Genomic DNA, 17,794 nt, shown 5'->3' with positions numbered 1-17,794 from the left:
TTCCTTCCCTACTCCCAAATCACCTTGCCAGTGGCTGCCACTGCTCACCTGTAGCATCAGGTCTCAGCAAACACAAGCAGACAGTTCCCCTCTTAAAGCCCTGACCCCTGTGTCCAGGTGCCGCGGAGAAGAGACGAGCAGTCAGGCTCCATGGCTGGCACTGCTGAGCCTGTTGACAAGGGTGGCCTTTTCCTATCTTTTGTCCAAAGTGTATAGCTGTTAAAAACTGACTTTCTCTCCATTTCCCTGGAAGATGTTCTTTTGTTTTCGGAGGAGACAGGTCCAGTGCTTCCCTAGAACCCCCATTTTCCATTCACTCCTGCTTGTTTTCTCAGTTCATAGGCTGAAGCCGGCTGACATCAAAGTAATTGGAGCCCTGGGTGACTCTCTCACGGTAAGTGACCCTGATGGTAGAAGGAAGGGGCAGGAGAGGAAAAGATCTCGATTGATATGAGAACCTGGAGAGAGAAGGTCTCACTCCTAGCTCTTAAATGTTGCCATTCTGGGTCCCGATCTCCAGTTCCTCTCTGTTCCCACAACCCACCCTGGCATTTGACAGCATTCCCTGCCCACCATGGTTTCCCACCTGCATTCTAGCCTCATCTTCTTCCCCTGGTGCTGGAATGAAGGAGATAGCAGGAGTGGAGGGACCCCAGAGGGAGCATGAGTGACAGGAGTGAGCCACTCCAAGCCACACAGCCTGTTAGTGGTGGGGCAGGATTGGACCAGGTCTCCCGACCGTGGTGTAGAACTCTGTCAAGAATCTAGTGCTTTGTTTTGCCCATGTCGGAAAGCCAGGGGAAGGTACAAAGGAGAGGGGCGAAGAGATGACAAGATGGGAACAAGTGCTAACAGTGGCAGAGAGGGTGAGAAGACGAGAGTCAGTGGAGGAGGCAGAGGTGCCAGAGATGACCCAAGCCCACTGCAGCTGCTCCACAGGGACACCCCAGCCCCTGCAAAGAGCTGTCTATCCATGAAAGCAGAATAAGGCCTTTTGAGAACCTGGGGGCGGGGGCACACAGAGGTTCCCAGACACCAGCTTCCATTCGATGGCCACTCATTATAGAGTCCAGCTGCTGTTCCCTGGGTCAATAGGATGCAGGGTCTCCAGCCGAATCCTCCCTAAGGACCAGCTGGCACCTTTCATGTCTGTGGCCTGTTCACATGATATTATCTCACTCAATGTCCTCATAACAAAAATCCTGTGAAGTATGACTTTCCTTAGATTCAACCAATAAAGAAAGTGCAGCTGGGCAGGGTGGAGTGGGTGCCCATGGCCACGCAGCCTGCAAGTGCTGGAGCCAGGATCAGGACTCAATCCCTGTACTGTAGCAGCCTCCTCCATGGCCCTGCAGTGACTCTTCCCCCAAAGGCCCAGCTGTACATAACCTCTCCAGAAGGACTAGTGGGCTGGTCCTTAGCACCTCCACATCCTGCTTAATCCCAACCGCTTTCTGCCCCCAACCCTCTGGTCTCCTTGAAGATAGTCTCAGGATAGGGAGTCATCAAGACTGAGCACAGCTGCTCAGGGCTTCCTGGGAGGCAGCACTCTGAGTGTGACCTACCTGGGAGGTAGCAAAGGAATTGGGCACCAGAGAGTAGGGATCATAACCGGGGTTGGGTGGTGGGGGGACCTCTGGTAGAGGTCAGGCCTTTGGAACAGCTCTGCTCACAAACAAGCTTTAGGCAAGGGACAGGCACCTGTAAAGTGTGCCCATATCGTGCTTTTCAGCTGAGTGGCAGGTATATAGGACTTCATTTTATTACTACTTTTTAAACTGTACATATGTGAGATATATTGGTATAGAAGGATCATGAAATGTTTCCTTTTACAACATATTTCAAACCTTTAAAAAATGAGAAAAACAAGACCCTGAAATGTGTCCTTTTGAAAAATGTACATGGCAGTCTAGTTTCCAGCGCACTTTTGTTAGGCTGGTTTCACTTGGTCTTGGTCCAGGCAGGGTTTCTTAGAATGAGGCAGGGCTGTGGACGGCGCCAGGCATTCCCGGTGGGAGCTCTCGCTCATCTCTGCAGAGGCAGAGGATGCACATCGAGCTGTGGTGCCATCTAGACCCTAGATTCTAGAGGCCACCCAGGTGGTCCTGGGCGGGATGAGAACACGGACCTTCCGGCAGGCAGCCAGAGGTGGGCCATGGGAAACGCAGGGAAACTCACCCCCTTGTTTTTCCCTCTCAGGCAGGCAATGGGGCCGGGTCCACACCTGGAAACATCTTGGACGTGTTGACTCAGTACCGAGGCCTATCCTGGAGGTGAGTTGAGGGTGTGGCAAGGCCCCAAGACCCTTTCGTTACAGAGCAAAGGAAGATCCCTGAGCATGCTAGAAAACAGTGCCTCAAGCAGAAAAATGGGCCACCTGGTTCTTTGTCATGGTAAACTTTCAGGTTTAATTTGAAGAAGGTAATTTGAGCAGCTTCCCCAACCTGTTACATTCCCAAAAACAGGAGCTAAGACCTGAAGCAGAAGGAGTTTGGGGGAGAAACTACATAGATGCCTGGGTTGCAAATTCTTCTGTGTCTTCCATTTCCCCGTCTGTGATGTAATCTCAGAAGAAGGCAGTGGCCTGAGTGATGAACAGATCATTGCCTTTGGAGCCAGAGCTGTACATGAGCCCCAGCTGCCCAGATCTATGTGACCGGGGGCAAGCCTAACCTCTCCGAGATTGTCTCCTCATCTTTGATTCAGGGATGCTACTGCTACCAAGCACTGCTTGAAGATTAGAGAGAATCAAAGTGCCCAGGATAGTGCCTGACACAAAGCAGATAGAAATGGTAGTTGGTATCCTTACTAAAGGGCCTTCATTTTACAGATGAGGAAACAAGGCTCAGAGAGGGCAAGTAACCTGTCCAATATCACACAGCCAGATGGTAAGAAAACAAGAGGCAGAGCCCCTAATCCAGTGTATGCCCCCATCATGAATTGCTTTGGGCAGGCTTGTTCCCTCTCTGCCTGTGATCAAACCTCTGCCATGACCTGCAGCGAGCAGGACTTGTGCTTTACCTCTGTGCTTTGAAAGGCCATCTGGGGCAGGTTAGGTGTTTCCTCACCCTGGAGTCTGGCATCTCCACCTGACACCAGCTTTCACCTGAGTGCCGAATCTCTGGCATTCCCCCGTCATGTTGCTCCACAGAGTTAAACTCCAAACATTTGGGGAACCTTTTAGATGTCCCCAGACATGCTTGACACAGAGAGAGGGAGTATGGAAAAGCAAGAAATCCAATAAAATTGGGAATGCTGCGTATTTTTATGCCTAGAATCCCATCTAACTTAGACCACCTTGAAATTCTAGAATTGGCTTAGAAGATCCCTTACTCTCTAGAAGGCACCCTTTTAAAAATGACTTTTCCAAGCCCAAGAGGAAAAGAAAGAACAGGGCAAACTTTCTTTCTTTTTCTTTTTTTTTTTTTTTTTTAACTGTTGTTACTAATAACGCTAACGCGCAGCTGCAGCGGCTAGTTGAGATGGGGCTGGCCAAAGAGGGGCCGCTTTCCCTTTGGTGGGCCCGGCTGCCAGGGAGCGACTTGGTTCCCTTGGCCCAACATCAGAGATCAGTTTAAATGTGGTTTTTGTTTGCATGCTCCTGTGTGCGGGCAGAAGAGAGAGAAGCTGTGTTCCGGTTTGCTTTTCGGTTTTTCTACCGAAATGATGGGGCAAGGGCAAGCTGCAAGCCCCTGGGTGTTTCTCAGGAGAAAGGTAGTGCTAAGTGTCTGGGGCGTTTCGGCACGGCTGGCATTTTAAACCTTCATTTTCTCTCTTGGTTCCCACGAAACAGCGTCGGCGGCGACCAGAACATCAGCACGGTCACCACCCTGGCGAGTGAGTGCGCGCGCGGGCGGCCGCTCCCCCTGGAGGCGGGAATGCGCGGGAGGCGGCGGCGCGGGCCGCGGGGCCGGCTGCGTCCAGCAGGGGGCGCTGCTGCCCCGAGGCTGCCGGGGGCTCAGCTCCCGGAGCGTGATGGGAGCCTTGGGGTTTGGGGGGCGGGGGGGGGGGGGGGGTTAAGAAAGAAATAGTCATATTTACCTGGCCGGGGAGATACCAAGATCATAAAAAAAGAAGTGGTCTTTGTCCAAGGAAGGAAGAGAGTGAGGAAAAGAGACCAAATCTTAGTGCGAGTCATAAAAAGGACTCAAGGAAGAAGAGACCCGCGCGTGCTGAGCCTCTCGTTGGAGCACAGCGCCCCCGGGGAGGCGTCCATGCAGCACAGCGCCCCCGGGGAGGCGTCCATGCAGCACAGCGCCCCCGGGGAGGCGTCCATGCAGGCGTTGCTCAGGCGCCGCTGGGCGCAAACACGCTCGATTCCCGTGTTGCTTTGTGAGCGAGGCTGTTGCCGCAGGAGGAGGTGAAGTTCCCTTGTTCAGGCTGTGCAAACACGGCCATATTTGGGGCTCAACCTTTTCCGTAATTTACTTCACCAACAACCTACTCAGAATGATTTTTTAAAGCCTGACTACGTTCTCTGAAGGGTCTGGTCCTATCCATCTCTTGATTCTCCTTAGTGCAGACACATCACAGCGCTTGTTCTTGAAGTACATATGCGGTAAATGCTTACATTGAATTCATTCCCCTTAAAACCTTGCTAATTATTTTGCCAGAGAGAAATTTAATTGGTCCCATTTTCACTTACTCTTCTGGTACATATCCTTTTGGAACATATCTTTAGAAGCTAAGAAATTATTTGAACTTTAAGCCACCAAAACTTTGATGACAGAGGCAGAGTTGATCAGACGTGGCATTCGTTATCTGTTTTGGTTATTTGCAAATCCTGTTGGAATTTAAGTAGGCACGGTTCTGTGCCGCAAGTACTCCCCGTTTTCTTTATTTCTTGGTCTACATGCAAGAGCTATGTAAGTAAGCCCCCCTACTGCCAGGAGAGGGTTCGGGATGTCTCTGGAAGTATGATGAACTTGGCTGTGAGATGGCCCAGCATAAGCCACAGCTTGCTGGGCTCTCTAACTCCCATGCCATCATCATGGACAAGATGATTGGGAATCATTTGTGTCAAGGTCTTCCACCAAACTGATTTACCAAGGATTGAGACAATGTCACCCCTCAAGTGGACTCCCCTGACACATTTAGCCCCAAAACGGAACATTGGCTGTTCAGATTCTTCCTTGCTAGAGATATGAAGACAATTTGATTGTAGGGGCTGGATAATCCAGGGGGAAATAACTGTATGAACTATGTTAGAAAACTCATAAGAATGTAAGGTCAAAACAGAATTCTGTTCAACCCCCCTATTTGATTTAGTCTAGCTGACACTCCAGTGCTGGGTGCTTGGGAAATAGGAGAATGCCCTGATGGCATCACCAAGGTCTGTTCTGGGGCATGTCTTCCTAAAGACAGACACATGAACCAATAATCATAGCCATGTGCAAAGTTTAGGGGAAAATAAATACGAAGGCTGCTAACCCTGTCTTCTGAAAAATAGCTTCAAGAACTAGAATTCACCAGGTAAGGAAAGGGGATGGAATGTTCCTGGCAAAGATAACTGCATGTACCAGCAAGTTCTTGCCCTGCCCAATGTGCAGTTCCTCTCTCTGACATTCCTGGCAAGTCCTAATAGCTAGGTAGCCTGTGATGGATTCCTCTGGTAACAGGGAATCCACCACCTCCCAGGACAAAGCATTTCATTTTCAGATAGCTCTGGTGACCTCACAGTTCTTCCTTCCACTAAGTAGAAATCAGAGTAATTTCCATACAGTGTCCCCAAAGGCACAGGAATGAATCCATCTGTGTTGAGTAGAAGCTGCAGCGGTGCTTGATTCTAGAGAGCACTCTGCTGGATGGCACGGGGCCCTGAAGTCCTGGCTGCCACCCAGCCAGTTTCTTTCCCACATCCTGGTAGATTGTGAGACAAGGATAAGGGCCCTGTGTTGGAGCTGTGAGACCAGGGTTCTAGCCTGGGATTCCATTCTCAGTAGCTATATGACTTTGAACAATTCTCCTAGCCTGTCTGAACTTTGTTCTATTTCTAATTCAGTACATAAACATTTATTGAGCCTTATGTGAGGCCCTGGGGTATCTACAGACCCTGCTCTCAGCAGTTCTGAGCCAAGTTGGGGAGATGAAGAAGTGAAAAGTCATGTAGAGATACAGTGTGGCAAAAGCATTAGAATTCATGAGATTGAAAATTACAACAAAACTAACAAGTCTGTAACTAGACTGACCAAGGGGGTGGTGAAAATCAAGAAAGAAAGAGGAGATATTATCAACCTTACAGAAATAAAAAGAATTGTAAGAGAAAGGGAATGCTATAAACAGTTGTATGTCAATAAATTAGATAATTTAGATAAAATGGACCAATTCCTAGAAAGATACAACTGAAACTGACTTAATAAGAAATAGAAAATGTGAATAGACTTATAACAAGAAAAGAGGTTAAATTAGTACTAATTACCAATTCTTGTGCTTCAAAGGGTAGCATCAAAAAAGTGAAGGCAAACCAGAGTGGAGACAATATTTGCCAGTCATATGTCTAATAAGAAACTTGTATCTGGAAAATATAAAGAACTCTTATAATTCAATAATAAAAAGACAACCCAATTTAAAATGGGCAAAGGATCTGAATAGACATTTCTCCAAAGAAGATATAGAAATGGCCAATAAGCACATGAAAAGATGCTCAATAACATTAATTAGTGGGGAAATGCATAGCAAAACCACAATGAGATACCACTTCACATCTAGTAGCATGGTTATAATAAAAACGTATAATAACAAGTGTTGGTGGGGATGTGGAAAAATTGGAGCCCTCATACACTGCTTGTGGGAATGTAAAATAGCACAGCCGCTTTGGGAAAAGGCCTGGCAGTTCCTCGAAAGGCTAAACAGGGTTACTATGTGATCCAGCAGTTCCACTCCTGCGTGTATATCCAAAAGAAATCCACACAAAAACGTGTACACAAATGTCCATAGTGGCATTAGTCATAATAGCCAAAATGTGGAAGGCAACCCCAGTACCCCTGAACTGAAGAATGGATAAATAAAATGTAGTATATCTATACCATGGAATATTATGCCATTAAAAGGAATGAAGTACGGATACCCGCTACAGCATGAGTGAATGTTGAAAATATTATGGGAAGTGAAAGAAGCCAGCCACAAAAGACATTGCATTGTATGATTTCATTTATATGAAATGTCCAGAGTAGCAAATCTGTAGAGACAGAAAGTAGATTAGTGATTGCCGCAGGGTTGGAGGTAATGGGGAGTGACTGCTAATGGGTACAGGATTTCTTTTTGGGGGGATGAAAATGTTTTAATGTTGATTATAGTGATGGTTGCATAACTGTATGAGTATACTAAAAGTTACAACGTATACTTTAAATTGGTATGCAAGTTATCAAGTATTTAGGAAAAAAAGAAAATTGCACAAGGAAAGCACCAACTGAGACTCACACCGATCAACAATAATTGAGCAAGCACCTACTGTGTGCTGTCCTGTGACCAAGTGTCAGCCCGCTGATCGTTCTCTTTCTGTGCTGGGTGAACCGTATGGGTGATAGTAAGGGCTGTGGGGTGGGGACTCTGCTTTGTCCCCAGCATCCACTGGTGCTTATCAAAGGAACTTGAAGATTGCTTTGAGGTGGTTACTATGCATGTCTTTTCCCTATATTTCCAGACATCCTCCGGGAATTCAACCCTTCCCTGAAGGGCTTCTCTCTTGGCACCGGGAATGAAAACAGTGCTGGAGCCTTCTTAAACCAGGCTGTGTCAGGAAACCGAGCTAAGTGAGCAGGGGTGCCAAGGGGGATGGACAGCCCAGGTCCTCTGGGGACCTAGGCCGGGTGCTTGGGCCTAGACTGGGGCTTATGGCTGAAGGTTGGGGGGCTTGGTCAGTGAAGGGGGTCTAAGGGTCAAAGGCTGAATGAGGCTCTCTTGGGGGTGTCCCTTACTGTCAGACACAGAAATCTGCTAGTTTATCCCCAATCCCTCTCTGCACCCAGGTTACCCGATACCTAGTGTACCATGACCAGGATCGGGTTAGTAGGCTAATAGTTAAGAGGGGAAGAGGATGACAACTAATGCTTCCTGCTAGGCACAGGGCCAGGGACTTTTTGATGATGGTAGAATTAATTCAACGGATGCTTGCCACGTGCCAAGCACTGTTCCAAAGTTCTTTATATGGCGTCTCATTTAACTCCCCTGACAACTCTGTGAAGAAGGTTTGCTTACCGTCCCCATGTTACAGAGAGAAACTGAGGCTTGCAAGGTGAGGTGCTCTGCCAAGGTCTCAGAGCTGTCTGGTGGAACCAGGATTCAAACCTAGGCTGCCTGGCACCAGTAGTGGCCTTTGCCCCCACGGGGCTGCTTTGCCCACCTCATCTACCATTCCCGATGACCCTCTAATATGGGTGGATTTATCTCCATTTTGCAGTCTTTTAAAACTGAGAATTGAAGTCACTTTCCCATAGTAAGAAGCAAGTAAATGTCCAACCCAGGTCTGTCTGACTTGACCATGTCACCTTGAGCGTGGGAATGCTAAAGTCATGGCACCTGCCAAAATGGGCACCTGCTGAGCTGTAGATGACATGAAATACTCACATGCAGACCGTCTGTTTGCCCAGAACAAGCCTGGCTTGGAAGAGAAAGAAAAGTAGGTCATTAAATATGCCTATCAGAAACTAGCCACACTAAGAGTCACCGCCTCGTATGTGCAGTGCTCTTGCCTTCCCGAGCACGGTCACCACCCCCACCCCCGGTGGAGCCTGGATGGGGAGGGGGCTCTGTGGCCTCCAGTCGGTTTTCCTGCAGGAGGCAAACTTTCACCCTCCCGTGCTAGATGTTTGGTTACTGCTCTCTCTGCTCAGTTCTCCTCCCGGCCCTGTCTCTCACACCACTTCCTCCCGCGTGTGCCAACAGGGACTTACCTGCCCAGGCCAGGAGGCTGGTGGACCTGATGAAGAATGACACGGTGAGTCTGGGGGTCTGGGTGGGACCCCCTGGAATGGGAAGTGGGCAGGAGAAATCCGTGGACACAGAAGGTCAGCTCTGGGGTGAGGGGGGGTGGGAGCAAGGCTGGGCTTCCAGCAGACACATCTGAAGCCTGAGACGTGGCTCCTATGAAAAGACGAAGCCCATTCATTTGTCCAGCTGCTCAGTCAGCTATTCAAATTAAACGTTTGTCATGAGTCAGCACTGGGCTGGGCTGGAGATGCACAGGAGAACACAGCACAGCACCGTCCTGTCCTCAAGGCGCTGACAAGGGGAGACCAACGTGACAAATCAAAATTATAAAACAGTTGACATGCACCACATCAGGAGGGCTCTGTGGGTGCAGAGGAAGGGGAGGCCCCTACGCAGGGGAGGAGACGTTTGACCTGGGTTCTGAACGATGACAGGAGGTCCTTCCTCAAGCGAAAGCAGGGTTGTCAATTCAGATTTTTTTGAAGCTGTTCCCAGGAAGATAAAATAATTAAAGAGGGGGATTGGGCTTAGCTATGTTGTATATAATATTTAATGTACCTCAAAGTCTATTATCAGGAGGTTTTCAGGATCTTTCTACCTGTAATGTCAAACTTCCCTGAATTTTGTCTTCATCTTTCTCTTCCCACCCTCTTTTGGAAGAGAAGCAAAGCTATGTAGGCCTGGGACAATGTACGAGGCCTTGAGGGCCACAGCTGTCCTGGGGCCACAGTTTCTAGAATGTGTGTGGCTGCCCACCTTCCATCCAGCCCTGTGACTTCAAATGTTAATACTTCTCCACATCCCTCTTGGAGGAGACAGATCCCAAAGGTGGCACAATCTTTTCAGAGCACGTGCTGAGAGCGGCCACCTTGCTCTAACTGCCCCTCCAGCTTGCTTTGTTCACGGGGAGCCTTAACTGTGTAAATGATCTGAATTTGGAGAGCTCCCTCTTCGTGAAAGACAAAGACGGTCCTTTCTCCCTTAAGGCAAAGTTAGAATTCAGGGCTTCCGGAGATCGGAGATCGTAGAACCAACATTCCTTTCCCATGGCCAGAACCTCCCCCCCAGGTCCCCCGCTTCCTTGCTGTGCCAGAGACTGAGGAACGACCTCAGAGGGCAGGACGTCTGCAGCCACTCCCAGCAGGACAGCTGGGAACTGTGACCTTTTTGTGCCAGTGTGATTCTACCTATAGTAAATGAACCATGTAGGACCTGTGACCGCAGGACCCCAAAACCAAAGAACGGAAAATAGGAAAGTCCACTAAACGCCCTACTGTGCGCGACCCATCCTCTCTAGTGTTCAGCACTTTGTATTTTCCTGAACTTGACTCTGGGACAAGGCACTTACTTGTTTGTTTCCTATTCATTTCAGAGGATACATTTTGAGGAGGACTGGAAGATAATAACCCTGTTTATAGGCAGCAATGACCTCTGTGATTTCTGCAATGACCCGGTACGTCTCCAGGCCCTTCACCCGGGACTCGGCCCCAGAGGAGGATTTCCGTGGCCCAGTCGCCTGCTCCTGGAGCAGGGCAGCTGCTGGACTCGGGTCCAGCCTGGGGTTAACCCTGAGACCAAGAGGGCCTCCACCCCCGGGAAGAGATTCAACTGGACAAGCAGGATCGGTTACAAGATTGATCCTGATTAAGTTTCCTGTCAAGGGAGCCTGATCATATCATTCTAGAAACCAAGATGTCATTCCAATGACCTCGAAGAATCTTGCCTCTCTTCAAGGTAGTCATAAGTTAGCCCCTTTCTCCAGGCCTCAGTGGCCTTGCCGTCTCCACCTGTGTGCCGTCCCGAGTGTGGGAAAGCTGATTTCCTACAAGGGCACTTAGGGAGGGTCAGAGCCAAGTCATTCTGGGCTGATGGGAAACCCAAGATCAAGGCTGCTGCTCTATGGTTGCTGTGTCTCTTTCTGGAACCCCAGCCTCTGGGCTGAGAGAAACCCCACAGGCCACACTGACTATTCTCCCACCTGCGCCTAGGCCTGGTGCTCTGCTAGGAGCTAAGCGGTGGCAGATGAAACAGAGGCTCTGTCCTCAAGGAACTTATACTGCCAGGGGAGGGAGACAGAGACAATTCATCATGACACAAGGAAGCCATCATGATGTGGTTCTAGCGATGCACACAGAAGAGAGGTCTGAAATCAAAGTTACCGTGGGAACTCGGTGTGCGTGGGGGACGGGGCTGTCGGGAGGTTTACACCAAGCAGGAGGCTTTGGAACTGGGACTTTTGAAGATGAGTAGGTTTGTCAGGCAGAAAGGGAACCGGTACAGTGGTATTTGGGAAGTGGTGATCTTGCTATAGCCTGTGAGCATCTGCCCAGAGGGGCAGCCCTGTCCCCCAGACCCATCACAGCCCACTTTCCTGGCACTAAAGTCGCCAGGAGTCAGAGGTGTCAAGCTGTGATCTGCCGGACCCACAGCGAGGGCTGCGGGTGGGGAGGTGGGAGGCCCCTCCCCTGTTCCCCCTGGGGGGCACAGCTTTGCCAGGGGCTGTAGAGCAGGGCTGTCGGTTAGATTTTAATCGGAGAAAGAGTTGTACTGCTTTAAAAAATATCTTAAAAATCATAAATATCAAGATCAGGAGAAATAAGTTAAAATGTGTTTAGGCTTGGAGTGGGGTTGTTCCACAAGACCCGCTTCCTTTCCTGTCATCTCCTGAAGTGATGTGTTTGGGGTGTGGCTCCCCAGACACGTGAGGCTCCAAGCAGAGGAGATGCAGCCACAGGACCAGAGACTGCTCAGGCTGCAGGAGATCTTACCGTCATCCGCTCCAACACCCATATTTTAGAGGGGCCCAGGGATGGATGTGCCTGAGCTGAGGCTCTACCTCTAGTTGCTGTGAAGTAGATCCAGAGCTTTCCATGGCTCCATGCAAAAGAGAGGGCATTTCCCGGAGAGTCACAGCCACGACGAGTCCCAGCACCATGGGGCTGGCGTCAAGACTGGGGCACCCAAATACAAACCCTACATTTCAGCGTTGTCCCCTCTGACTGATATATAGGAAGAAGGGGACCCAAGAGAGAAAGTCTCCCTAGTCTGTAGAGAGATGGGAGACAAATGGTGCTCAAGAGACACTTCCTCTTCCTGCAGGCCCAGTATTCCCCCCAGAACTTCACTGACAACATCGGGAAGGCTCTGGACATCCTCCACGCTGAGGTATGGAGTCTGGGCCGCCCGGCCTCTGGGCAGCGCCTGCGTGCAGAGGTGTCCATGGGGCACAGAGGGGGTGAAGGGAGGGGGTGGGGCGGACGGAAGTCCCTAGGTCTGACACTCCAGCAGGAGGAGTGGGCCCCAGACCCAAGTAAGAGGCTGCAGCTGCCCAGCCTCACCCTCTCGGCGACTGCCTTTGCCTTTCCGCAGGTTCCTCGGGCGTTCGTGAACCTGGTGGAGGTGCTCGAGATCACCACCCTGCGAGAGCTGTACCAGGAGACCAAAGTCTACTGCCCGAGGCTGATCCTCAGGTCAGATGACAACTCCCGCTGCTCTCCACGGGGCTGTGGGACCGTTAGCCGATTTGCTAGAAAACCTAATGGCAGAAACGTGAGGAGTGCTGAGACACCCCTCCCCACCATTTTCTAACCTGAAAAGGTCCAGTGGGGGAACATCCCAGGGTTTTCTGACCCCAGCATAGGCCTCAGCTCCCTGCCTCAGCTGTGCATGTAGAACCCACCTTTGCCTCTGTTGCCACGGCAGCCACCAGGCACCTTCTGGTCCTCCAGGAGGGGAGAGTAGAGGGACAGAAATGGACTCAGGCTGTGTGGAAAAGGCTCAGGGAGCGCTCAGGCTCTGCTAAGACCAACTTCCAAGTGTGTCCAGAGCTTCTCCGACCCCTCCTGGAGGCCCATCTCCAGGACAGGAAGTGCCTCTGGTTGGCGTGGGTGCTCCAGGCTGGGCATTCACAGATACAGGGCCACTGCCACTTGCTAGAGGAGGAGGTGATCAAATCACAATCCAGAATCCAGAGAACAGTCTTTCCCAGAAAATAGAAAGCCCTGTTCCTGGGAAGGACACTGAGAGGATGTCTTCATCCCTCAGCCTCCAGAGCCAAACACAAATGCCTTTTCCCTCTAGCACAGGTTGAGCATCCCTAATCTGAAAATCTGAAATCCAAAATTCCCCAAAATTTGAAACTTCTTTAGTGCCAGTGCAATGCCACAAGTGGAAAATTCCACACTGACCTCATGTAATGGGATCAGTCAAAAGCAGAGATGCATACAACACATAGTTATTCAGCATCCCCGAGGGGAAAAGGCCCTCCCAACCCGCTTCAGCCATGGTCTGGTATCTCTTCACGCATGTCGGCAAAGGGTAACAAGATGGCGCCAGTGCAGGCTGGACACGCCAATGGCAGGTTCCCCATGTGGGGCCTAGACCTACATGTATTACTCACTGTGTGGGTTGGTTGGTTGGTTGGTTGGTGTTTTGCTTATTCTCTGTGCTGTGGTACAAAGATATTATTGAAAATGTCAAAAAGGCCTGCATGATGCCCATAGGGTAATGCAAACATTCCCAAATCAGAAATCTGAGATGCTTCTGGTCCTGAGCATTTTAGATAAGGGAGACCCAACCCATATTGCATGTCTCTATGGCCCTCAGGAATGAGATGCTCTTCTAACCAAAGCATGAGCATTTCCCACGCATTCCTCCTGCAAGGCCTCCAAGGCCTCCTCTGGCTAGTGTCTGTGCTTCCCCACTCCTGCCCCTCCCCCACCACAGCCCTGAGCACATCTCATGGTATTCATGTGCCTCCCTCCCTCCCCCGCAGCCTGTGAACTCCGTCTGAGTCACTGCTAGGACAGCAGAGGGGCTCACTGCTGTTTGCTGAATGACTGAATGAATAATTCACAAGGGCCAGATTTGCTCTTGGAAATTAAGGGGTATCTTGGCTGCTCCCCTATAGATCCATGCCAAACCATACCTAGGGGCCCAGGTCCCCTGGAGAAGGCTACGAGCAGAGACAGGATGGCCGCTGGGTGACACGTGCCTATTAGCACAGCTGGCATCATGCATGCTGTTTTCAGCTGCTGACTCATCCCCGGGCTCCCACTTTCTCTAACGGCTGGGCTGGGCCACACAGGGGGTTCAGTGTGTTCATTTCAGAGCAGCTTACAGAAAAGCTCTTGCTACCCATCACTGCAGGGCTTTTTAGATCATTAAAACTAAAGGTTCAGAGTAGGCATTTGCCAGGTTATTTGCAGATCTGAAATGGCCAAGTCACTGAATGTCAGTGTTGGATGGACTCGGGGTCACCTTGTCCTGCCACCTCTTTGCTGTTCCGCCTGAGTGGCTGTCCTTTCCTTGGTGCTGCTGAGTCTACGCTAAGCCATCCACACTATTGTTACCTCATCCCCCGGCCCAAAGGCCCAGATTTGCCAGATGTCCAGCCAGGCCAGAGCTGCAGACTGGACAGAAGCAGCTCAGTAGAGAGATCAAGAGCGCAGGTTCAGAGCCAGGCAGACTGGAGCTCAAGTCCTGGCTCCCCACACTCAGCAACCCTGTGACCTTGAGAAAGTTACTCAACTACTCTGAGCCTCAGTTTTCTCATCTATACAATGGGGATAATGATACTACAACTTCTAAAATGGCTGGGAGGATTAAGCATGTTAATACTGATAAAGTTCTTACCAGTACTTGGTGCAGTAGCATGCAATGTACATTAGCTATTATTGTCACTATTATTTGGAAGGGGGTGTGCCTCATCTGCACAACACTCAGACAGCCATGAGGCGACTCAGCTCCATAAAAGTCGCACCTGCAGATGTCAGAAGAAGTAACTATTTCATCCTAAAGAGCAAATCCAGGCCTGGGAAAGGTACAGTCAACAGGTTAGCCAGCCAGACCCTTCCTTAGCACAGAGTTCAGATGCCTCCAAGTTAAAAGAAGTATGTTGAGTCCCCAGCCAAGGTTTCTGCATCATTTATTCAAGATGGTGATCTTGGTGGGGTGGGGACATCTCTTTGGTCTGCAGGTCTCTGTGTCCCTGTGTCCTGAAGTTTGATGATAACTCAACAGAACTTGCCTCTCTCATCGAAGTGAACAGGAAGTATCAGGTAAGCCAGGAAGGGGCTCTGTTTAGAGAATGAATCAGTGCTTAGGTAATTTTGACCCTGGCTGGGTGGGCGATGACCAATGACTAGTTTGCTGATTTAAAGACACCCTGGGGGCGTTAGGGCCTGTGCTTCAGTGTATTTGAATTAAGCCACAGAGTAACTGAACACACTTTGCTGAATTTCCCTTCCTGGGCTTTACATGGAAACAAATGTTTCCAGTTGTCCAGGACAGATGTGTATCGTGGTTTCAGAGTGGGTCTGTCCAGATCCAAACCCGACTCTGCTCGCTAGTTGTATGACCTTAGACAAGTGCGTGATGAAACTTCTCTGAGCTTCCAAGGAAACGGAGGCTGAGACACCTGCCTCCCCAGCGGGTCTGGAGCATTCAGTGAAACGACATGCACCCCCTGCTCTCTCCTCCTGTGGGAACAGATGCTGTTAGTACAAGGAGAAGGAAAGTTGGTGGATGGTCTCCATCTTGTGGGTGGTTCATTTTTGTTCTTTCTCCACCAAATCTTTGACCGGAACAGCTGACTCCCTTGCCCATGATGAGTTTCCGCCCAAACAATTGTCCAGTCACACAAAGAGGACAGTGGTAGACTGCCTTCCAGAGTAGGCGGCAAACAGCTTCCAGACCTGATTCATCCTTCAAGGTGTCTGTGGACTCCTTGAAGTAGAACCACTTCCCTGCAGACTCCTTTGGGTGTATCAGGGGCTCAAAGAGATAAGCCTTCATCATCCTCTGTCACCAGCACCCAGCCCTCTGGGGGACTCCCCACCTGTATTCCTCCTGCCGTGCGCAGGCCCCTGACTCTGGGAGGAAGGCCACGGCCCACACCAGGTGAGGGAAGGCAGCTGAGGTTATGGCCACGAGAGCAGCCCTGTTTCAGTTAAGGTTCTTAGGTGTAAGCAACAAAAGCTTATGCAGGTTCTATTAATTTAAGCACATTTACTATTTAAGCAGAATCTCTGGCAGAGCTAGAGAGCTGGGGTCAGAGGCCAAGCCACCAGGAATCACAGACTCATGGGATTCTAGGGTCCAAGCCTTGAGGATCAAAATCAGGTCACAGACGCAGTCTAGTGAAGACATTGTGGACTCCACCGTCTAGGAACGGAACACAGCTGCTGCTCCTGGCAAAATGGGTGCTTTGCTGTCCCAGAGACGGACAGTGATTGGTGATGCCTCAGCCCCATGCCCATGCACTGGCTGCAGGGACGTCAGGAAGGCGAGCGTTCGTCTCCTTCAGCCTCCGCAGTGGGTGGCAGGCTGCTCTTCACGCAGTGGGGGGTCTTCAGACATACAGGTGGTTTCAGATGCTGAGCAGCCAAAGAGGAGCGGTACCCACCAACATTGTCCCCCGGCCTCGGCAGGTAGGCCAGCTGTTCCCAGCTCTGACCCTAGTCACCACCGAGACCCCAACATGGCGCTCTGGAGACGCTCGCACGTCAGCCACGTGAGGCCATCATGCCCTCTAAGAATCAGCTCACTCCCTACTTCCAGCAAACGCTGTGGTTCTCATCACTCTCATGATCATTGCTGCTAATAACCATGGTCATTTTCTTAGCGCTTATCACGTGGCAGGGACTCGACACACTGTTTCTTTCCACTGTCCAAAGGTGTGTGGTTCCTCTGTCAGCCATCATGGCTGATCCCGGAGCAACTAGGAGCCTTGGAAGGGGCTTAAGAGATGGTCCAGGACCCAACATCCTCTCTTTACTGATGAGGAAGCAGAGGCCCAGAGAGGGAAGCAGCTTGCTGAAAGCCACACAGCTAGTCCCCAGTATCGCACCTCCCACCCTCCTTGCGAGAAGCCACCTGCTTTCCTTCCCTCATGCCTTGATCAAGGCAGAGACTGGCCTGGGAGGTCAGCACGAGGGGTCCCTAAACGGAGCTCTCCTCCTGGCTTGACCCCAGGAAAAGACAATTCGTGGGATTTTCTGAAGTGAGCACATTACATTCCCGGGTTCCTAAGCCTGACTTCCCTCTGCAGCTGGAGTCCTAGTCCCAAACAATAGCAACCCTGGTGAGCAGTGGAATGGCAGAGTCCCACCAGACTAGGAGCCAGAACTGGAGTAACTGGTTTCCTAGAAGTGACCCCAAGCAGAAGCTGTGATGGTTACAGCTCTGTTACTCTCCTAAACAGGTCTGAGAGTCTCAAAGCAACACACACACAGCATGTACAAGCGGTATAAATACTCGTTTATTTATATTGTTGATTCACTTTTGCTCTTTCTGAACAAATGTAGGATAGAAATAACTTATTAGGATTATCCAAAATGTCATTTAATCAAATAATGCCACGCTCAAATCTTTAATCACGATAGCTTTAAAAGCGGGTCAAGCTGACAGACTTAGGTTTTTTTTCTTACCTTCCCTGTCTCACAGCCTAGGTCAAGTATATGCACTTGCAGCAGAGCTCGGGTTGACCTCAAAAGGAACTAGCTGGCTTCACCTCAGTTGAGACTTTGCTGCAGGTCAATTTTTCTCCACAGTCAAGTTCTGTTTAATTCTGTGTTGGAGAAAGAGACCTGCCAAGGACTGAGTGGACGCAGAGAGGACCGCCTGACCCCTGTCCCCTTTTCCTCCTGCAGGAGGGGACTCACCAGCTGGTTGAGAGTGGACGCTACGACACGAGGGAAGACTTTACAGTGGTTGTGCAGCCATTCTTCGAAAAAGTGGACATGCCAAAGACCTCGGTAAAGAAAGCAAGCGTCGTAGACAAACCGAATCCACAGATAGTGTGTGGCTGTTTCATTTATGTCATCCAATATCTCTATAACTGTGTCTGTCTGTCTCTCTCTCTCTC

General features: G+C 50.2%; 1 protein-coding gene across 2 annotated transcripts in view; it reads left to right on the top strand.

Annotated features, from left to right (window-relative positions):
• Positions 1 to 17,794, top strand: part of PLB1 (phospholipase B1) — a 124,893-nt gene that overhangs the window by 60,560 nt on the left and 46,539 nt on the right. For both annotated transcript variants that reach the window (XM_069495155.1, XM_069495156.1), the window contains exons 19-28: positions 336 to 394; positions 2,200 to 2,273; positions 3,794 to 3,837; positions 7,643 to 7,751; positions 8,884 to 8,935; positions 10,301 to 10,381; positions 12,028 to 12,093; positions 12,298 to 12,398; positions 14,906 to 14,987; positions 17,580 to 17,684. In XM_069495155.1, the coding sequence (XP_069351256.1) occupies positions 336 to 394; positions 2,200 to 2,273; positions 3,794 to 3,837; positions 7,643 to 7,751; positions 8,884 to 8,935; positions 10,301 to 10,381; positions 12,028 to 12,093; positions 12,298 to 12,398; positions 14,906 to 14,987; positions 17,580 to 17,684 (773 nt within the window). The remainder of the gene's footprint in view (positions 1 to 335; positions 395 to 2,199; positions 2,274 to 3,793; positions 3,838 to 7,642; positions 7,752 to 8,883; positions 8,936 to 10,300; positions 10,382 to 12,027; positions 12,094 to 12,297; positions 12,399 to 14,905; positions 14,988 to 17,579; positions 17,685 to 17,794) is intronic.

Source organism: Eulemur rufifrons, chromosome 19, assembly GCF_041146395.1.
Source record: "Eulemur rufifrons isolate Redbay chromosome 19, OSU_ERuf_1, whole genome shotgun sequence".
NCBI classification, from domain to species: Eukaryota; Metazoa; Chordata; class Mammalia; order Primates; family Lemuridae; genus Eulemur; species Eulemur rufifrons.
Note: the sequence above shows the minus strand (reverse complement) of the source record. Positions and strands in the feature narration are given on the sequence as shown.